The sequence below is a fragment of the Hibiscus syriacus genome, unplaced genomic scaffold (genome assembly GCF_006381635.1).
Source record: "Hibiscus syriacus cultivar Baekdansim isolate YM2019G1 unplaced genomic scaffold, ASM638163v2 tig00110890_pilon, whole genome shotgun sequence".
Classification (NCBI taxonomy): Eukaryota; Viridiplantae; Streptophyta; class Magnoliopsida; order Malvales; family Malvaceae; genus Hibiscus; species Hibiscus syriacus.
In genome coordinates, this window is record NW_024062900.1 from 15481440 (window position 1) to 15489275 (window position 7836).

The following is a 7836-nucleotide window of genomic DNA, read 5'->3' on the forward strand; positions in this document are numbered from 1 at the left end:
AAGATCGAAGCATCTTTCACCGAGTTTTATTCATGGAAACAGTTGAAATTATTAATTACCTACCATCTAGGCATTCGAATAACAATCCCTAGTCCTCACAAGGTCGGAAGATTAAGGGTAGTTCCTCATTCATTGTAAGTCCCACCCTCTGGTTGAGCACTCCCTCCATCTACATGATGGCTTGATCAATAGAATTTGATTAAACGCCATTTCCCCACCAGAAAAGATAAAAGGAATGTTAATGCAAAAAGATTAGTAGTTCCTAGGAATTTGCCATGTCAATAACTAGGCATACCTTCACCATCAGCTGGGGCACAAGGAGATTTCCTATATCGCGTTTGTTGTTGTGTGGGCTGAAAATTGAGCAAAAATAAGCATAAGCAGCTTAAGAGTACTAAACAATTTTGTCAAAAGAGATAAACTCGTCGAACACTAAATAGGTTAAGACCTACTATGATTCATCACCGGCATATTTCCAAAGCATACATCAGGATAAAGTCTACAACCAACAAATCATCCTAAAACCCTTTTATTTTTGTATTTCCTAAAAGCGAAGGGTTTGACATTTAAAACTTCATTACAACATGATTCTGGATATTATCTTGTATAAGAAAATCATAATTTTCTCTTCATAAAAGTCATCAGATAGAAAGTCAGCATGCGATATGTTAAGGGTATAAAAGTTTTCTACCATTTTTCCTATAATTATTGCTAGATTCATGCTCTTTTTATTTGCATTATTAGTTATTCATGAATGATTTCATAATTTTCCTTCACCGCTGAGCCGATCTTGCATTTTTATTGATTTTTGTGGAAAAGATGATGTTTTTTTGTGCAGGATAATGATGACTAGATAAATCCACCTCACTTAAGATAAGCACGACAAAACAAGGGATAAATCCTAAAAGTTTGGATTTCCACGCATAATTTAAAGAGGAGAAGAAGTCTAAATTGCAAGGAAGTTTGAGGATAAAGATAAAAGAGAACTAATAAATCTTTTATTCCAATTAAAACTCATCCTCATCAACAACCAATTTAACCTAATCATCTCCTATAAATAAGAAAGAAATCACAATCTGCAAAAGGAGTGGCCAATTAGAGAGAAAAGCAGCACACATCTTTTTCATTGTTTCTTCTTGATTCATGTTGGGGAATTTTTATTTTGTATTTCTTTTGCACCCAACCATGAACTAAACTAAATTGGCTTGGGTTACTGGGTTTTTGTGGTCGTGAAAACTTTTGGATTTGTTTAGGTTCTTTGATTGCAATTTAATTTCAAAGTTTGTTCATTCTTAGTTCTTAATTTGATTTTGAGTGAATTAGAAGAGGATCTCAAGAATTATCCATTTATCTAATATCAGGAGAGTTATATTCAAGAAACGAATAAGCATGATCTTCATTCAAACAAAACGTTGGTGAAGGTTAATCCATCTTAGGGATAAGATTCGGATTTCAACAGCTAAAAGGAGCACAAGATCGGTTGTTGTTCACCCATGATTAACCTTGGGATGTATCACCAAGGCATGCACAATTGACTAGTTCTTCTGGTTAGGGATAACAAGACATTGAAGAACGCTTCGCCGAGCTTTGAAGGAGGAAACCCAGTTGCTACGGTAATGGAATATTTTCCAGTTGTCGTAGCAATCGAGTTGCCTCAGCAATAATTTATCCAGACTATCCAAACAGTAATCACACTGCACTTCCCGTTAACCCGACCTCCTCTCTTATTCGATCACTATCTACTTTTATTCACTTGCTCATTTATTTTATTTATTATTCAAACTCCTACTATTACCAATTTATTACTTTTTACAGTGCAAGAAGTTAGAACACAGAGTTACACCGATCCCTGTGGAGACGATATCTACTCTAGACTATAACTTGCGACGTGTGCACTTGCACCAATTGCGAAGCACTTAAATCACACAACAAGATGTAAGTCACATTAATTATGTAGAAGAAACAACAAATTCCCACCATGTCAATCCAATACCAAATCAAATATATATTTAAGGTAATGGATATATGTTAAAATTTAGGTCACATTAGTACAAATACTAGATTACAAGACTTCTTAAACCATTTTCCCCTTCCCAACATAAATACACTCTGATAAGGCATGTAAATCCAAAATCTCAATGAAACCATTGTTGTGACTTATTTTAGCATGATATTGAGAGAACAATGCAGAAAGAGCACTTTGTTCCAGTAGTTAAAGGCCTAAGAGGATCTACATATAGCAAACTCTTTTGCTCCTCCATACCTGTAAAAGTTCTAGTCATGGTCATTGAACCAATTAAGAGGCCCATGAGTGACCAAATTAAAGAGAGTCTGAATAAAGTATGTCGGATAGATTTTAACTATTGGCCAATTAGAGAATCCTATACAAATGGACCAAATTGATTCAAGCTTTTATTAAATAAATCCATCTTCCGGAACTAGCAAAGGACTACCTACTGGGTTTCTCTCCCTAATCAGAGGAATTCGCTATAAAATGTGTGCTTTTCAGTGTAAACCTAGGGTATCCCCAATCCAATCGGACTTGGGACTAATCACTTTCTGGACATTGGTGTTTAATCCACCACAACCAATAACTTCTTGGTTTAAAACACATTTATATATAAAAAATTCCATCATATGTTTTCCATGTGATTTGGATCAAAATATCTAGTTCAAGTAAGTCAAAGTCCATTACACTAGAGAATATTATATTTTTACAAGCATAAAATTAATACCTGCAATTTGGGACGGAGGGCTTCAAGTGGTCCTTTGGGCTTCTCAGCACCTTGCTGTTAGCAATTAGCATCCAAGAACATCAAACAATAGTGAAAACTTCAGTTTAATCTGGATTCATTAGCATAGCCGAGCTAAAATAACAAAACCAAAAAGTAAGTTAGATTCATAAGGGATGGCGGGAACCACTAAAGCTACCTTTCCAAGTGCCCAATCAGCGGAATCAAAGTAGGCACGTTCATGGTCCTGAGATCCAAAATGAAAAATATTGATGAGAAATAGCACAAGCCAAAACCCCAAAACTTTTCAACTTTCCAAGAAATTACCTTAGAGATGAGTGGCGGTTTCTTGGGCATAATCCCTCCATATTTTTTCTTTATAGCTTCCTAAAGTAGATATACAAGATAAGTAAATCATTGCATGTACAGAACACGAGAGGGAAAAATGTAACCCAGTTCATGGCTTAGATCTTTGATCAACATTCCAAAAAAAAGTGAGATAAGAACAAAACCTCCTCTTGAGATGGTGGTGACACAGAATTTTCAGACTCCTGTGCAACACTTTCATCTACTTGTTTTTGCTCTTTGGAATCCTCCATGCCTGAGATTAGCTACTTGCAACCACCCAACCAATATCACCTACTATAGTACACAACTAATATGCATAAAGCTTCAGTAAAGTTAAAACTTTACCAGATTAGGCAGCAGAAAAATGAAGGAAAAACACTCAAGTCTCATTAAATAAATGAGGTTGCCACTGTCGAATAAAAAATATGAAATCTTCATAAACCTGAGGAAAACATCATCCAGAATACTATGGTGCAAGTAAATACAGCTCTAAGAGAATATCCATATCTACGTATAACAATTATTAACATAAACCAAAAAACAAAACATTGGAGTTCACTTTAAATATTCATATTCAAAGAATGAGACAACCAAAATCTAAAGTTTAAAAAAAAACTCCAAATCCATAGAATATATACATATAGATACTGATAATAAATACAAAGCATTAAATTTAATTAATTTGACGCACATAAAATGAAATCCTTGCTTAAGCCAGAAAATTTAATTGAAAACCTGTGAAATCAATACTTATCACCCAATCAAACCAAAACACATTCTGCAACTAATTAAAAACAACCCTACATGAAAAAAACCAAAACCCTAGGTGCTAATACTTATTTCAGAAATTAATCATAAAATAAATAAGAAAAAATGGAATTGAAATAAAAAAGGAAAGGGAAAACTGAGAATGATCGGGTACCTGAAATATTCAGCTCTCTGCGGAGATCGGAAATTCAAAGGAATAATTTTGAAAATTGGCATTTGAAAATAGAATATAGATTTAAACTGCTTTTATTGCGTTGTTGAAATTTTTGGTGGAGTTGTTATAGTTTACGTTATTTATGATATGGGCATGCCTATTTTTAGATTCTTCTAATTTTGGCCCCATAGTTATCTATTTCTTTCAAATTACCCTGTTGAATGTACCAGTAATTTATCTTTTAGAATTTTTTTTTTTGGAAAAGATTTTTCTGACTCAAGGAATATGTGAAATTATTCATTGTAAATAAGTAGGCAAAGATGTCCAGATAATGCATTAAAAGAATGTGTGTGCTGCATATGCGCTGCTTTTGAATTTTTGTTTTCTAAATGAGTGTGATATATATATTGTGTGGAGAAGACGATCGGATGATATGATGTTTTTTAAAAAGATTATAATATGGTATAACGTATTTTAATTTTTTCGACTAGTAAAAGGAAAGAATGAGATCTCGTTCCCTGTAGGTTTTTCTTGTACTCAATTAACCTAGCAGGGAAAGAAGACGAGCTCAGATGATAATATACTGTTATATAGAAGATGTAGTATATTTCGATCATTTTCCTCAAATAGTTATGTAATTTTAAAATTTGTTTGTTTTACGGAAACGTTTTCCTTATTTTTGTAATGCTTCACGGAAAACAAGTTAGTCAATGTAAAATATTTTTTTGATCAACATAAATCTCTTTGTATTTTCTGAAAAATGATTTACGGTCTGATTTTCCGTAAGTCAATTTCTGAACTTTTCAATTCAAAACATAAATACTCAAAATAATATTATTTTATGTATTTAATGTCGATATAATATTTTAATATCATTTTAATAAAATATTAATTATTAAAATATTTAAAATATATTAATTAATATTTTTAATATTATAATAATATACACAGTTATATTATAATAATATATGATATTATATTTTTATTTTTAATAATATATAATAAAGTATAAATAAATTTATTTTATTTATTAATTTCATAAAATAAATGTTATTTAATTATTAATAATGAATAATATTAATATAATAATCTACTAATATTTTAATAAAAATACTTCAAATGTGTTTATTAATCATTTAAAAACATAATATAATATTTTTATTTAAATAGAATATACTAATTTTAATATTTTTATTTATAAACTTGTAGAAATAATATTTTAATAATAGTATTCACATAAATAATATTAAATAATTTATTATAATGTTTTAAAAATAATAATATTAAGTTTTCATAATAAATATTATATTTGATTATATTTGATTTTTATAAGAAATAATAAATTATCAACTAATGGAAAATTGTTTACACTACTACATCTCCCAAACACTGTAAAACATTTTTCAAAAAATATTTTCAGTAAAACAAACGGATAATATCTTTTCTAATATGTCGGAACCGTCTTTCAGTTGGGCCCCGGAATTGGGCTTCGACTTAGGAAAAATGGATTAGGAGTCACCACCGATCATTTATTTTAAAACAAATGGGTTGATCGGATACCTCATTTCTTACCTGATCTGCGTCTTACCAAAGGTGTGTCGGATTCGGGAGTCGGTTACAGTCAAAGAAGGGTTAGCACCCTTGAACTGCCCTTTCGGTACTATGTAATTTCCAGTTGTCTTTAATTAATAAAATTGAAACCTTGAATTAAAAGGTAAAATAACGATTCAGGTTGCTTATCTCTGATAGTTTTTTTTAAAAAAATGTACCCTTAAGAAGGTCAAAAAAACCATGTTAGATAAAAAGGTAAGAAATAAATAAATTAAATTAAATTAAAATGAAGAAAAAACAAATTAAATAAAAAAGATAAAATAAAGAAGGCAAAAATAAAATATAAAATATAAAAATAAAGAAACCAAAGAAAAAAATATACATAAAACGAATAAATAAAACAATGGTAAAAAAAGTAAAAATAATATATATATATATAAAATAGATGAAAACATAAAAAAGGTAAATATATATATAAATTAATAAAACAGATAAAAAATAACATATATATACATGCAATCTAACAAAATGAAAATAAGTAATAAAGTAAAAAAAGAAAATACAAAAATGGAACCTAATACACCTAATATCTAACCCCTCTAATCATCACGGGGAAGACATTGGTTGCAGGGAAAGAAAAGAATGGAAAGAAAAAGTTGGGGGTGGCCTACGAAATGATTGTTAGGTAACACCTATATATATATATTGATATAAAATATATGTATCATAAAAAATATAATATAATATAAATAAATAAAAACAAAAATAGAGGAAAATAGAAAAATATAATTAAATATATATATACTAATATTAATGTTAATGAAATAAATAAAGGTAAGAAAATAAATATACATATAATATTAATACTAAAGAAATTAATATACAAAAATGTAATATAAAAAATAAAATAAATAAATAAATAAATAATGCGAGGGGACCAAATTGAAAGGAATAACCAATCGGGGGACAGATTTCGAAACAATTAGGGAATTAAAATGGAAGTTTTCAAAACAGGAGGGTCAAAAAGCGCAGTTTACCCTTTTTAAAAGCCAAAACACGCGGATCCTTTCATAGCGGGTCGAGTCCAAATACAGGTCATCAGATCGCCTGTGGGTTGTATAAAAGTTAAATTTTTTTTAACTAACTCATTTCTCTCTTCCATTCAAACGAAACCCCCTCATTCTCTCATTTTTCTCTCCATTGTTCTTCACAGATGAAGAACATGGACCAAGCTTTCCAGAATCCGGCCGTTGTCCACCCTGTGTCGCTTCACCATCGTCGTTGATCGGCGTCGACCGCCGGTGATCGGCGGAAAAATCATATTTTTCTTTCACCATTCGAAACCTCTTTTTACACTCATACCGAAAATCACCTTCGTTTTCGAAAAATAGCCTTGGGGGAGAGTAAATCGGAGTTTGAAACTCTCAAAACCTCCCCCTTAGTTCATCGGCTCCCTTTGCTTTTTTAGAAAAATCTTTCGAGTTCTTGCAAAAAAATAAGCACAAAGCAAACACTCCCACAACACATGCAAGTGGAAATCAAACCGAAGGTAAAAAAACATTACCTTTTTTATTTTTTTTCGAAAAATAGCTTCGAATGCTTTTTACAATGCTTTGAGTTTTGTGTGATTCTCCTGTGTATCGTGTTTTATTAGTGTGTTGCTAACATCCATTTATAGTACAAAAAAAGGTTATTTCTAGTGGTTGAATCCGAGTAAAACTCGGTGTGTTTGTTGGAGTCCTATTCGAACTAACAATTTGCTCTGTTTGTTGTGGTAGCCGAGGAAAACGGTGATGATTGCGGGTTGTTGGAGGGTCAGAACGTGCGGCTGTGGAAGTCTTGGTTATGGGTGATGCGGCGCCGCTTGGAATGCTAGGGTTCTGGAAACCCTAGCTCGCTGTCTGCGTGCGTGTTTGGGATCTGGGTTGGATCGGGGTATTATGTCGGGCCACGCATGTGAACTTGTATTTGGGGCACCAATTGGGCCTGAAAAAAAATAGAATGTAAATAAATAATAATAAATATAGATGAATTTATAATATCAATATATATTATATAATATAATAACATTTGAAGGATGAAATTAGGTGTCTTCACAATGCAATATAAAAATCACTATATTTAATAAAATAAAATTCGACATTCATTATATGAGAAATTTCTTTTTTCACTTTTATCATTGGAGTGATTTTGTCAATTAAGTAAGATGGGATAACGTTATAAAAATAAAAATAAAAATAGATTTATCGATTCAAATACTTAAATTAAATTAAAATAGTTACT

General features: G+C 30.9%; 1 protein-coding gene across 4 annotated transcripts; it reads right to left on the reverse strand.

The window, feature by feature from the left end:
* Positions 1-4148, reverse strand: LOC120144646. Of its 4 annotated transcripts, none has more exons than XM_039158678.1 (7): positions 4007-4132; positions 3245-3377; positions 3060-3119; positions 2932-2979; positions 2736-2789; positions 296-353; positions 1-169 (listed from the first exon to the last, which is right to left on the reverse strand). In XM_039158678.1, exons 2-7 carry the CDS (start codon positions 3329-3331, stop codon positions 126-128), a joined length of 351 nt encoding a protein of 116 aa, XP_039014609.1. In that variant the 5' UTR covers positions 3332-3377; positions 4007-4132; the 3' UTR covers positions 1-125. The 4 variants fall into 4 exon arrangements, with proteins under 4 accessions (XP_039014609.1, XP_039014608.1, XP_039014607.1 ...); XM_039158677.1 differs by having other exon boundaries at positions 2-169; positions 3245-3371; positions 4003-4148; XM_039158676.1 differs by having other exon boundaries at positions 2-169; positions 3245-3374; positions 4003-4140.
* Between the last annotated feature and the right edge of the window lie 3688 nt (positions 4149-7836).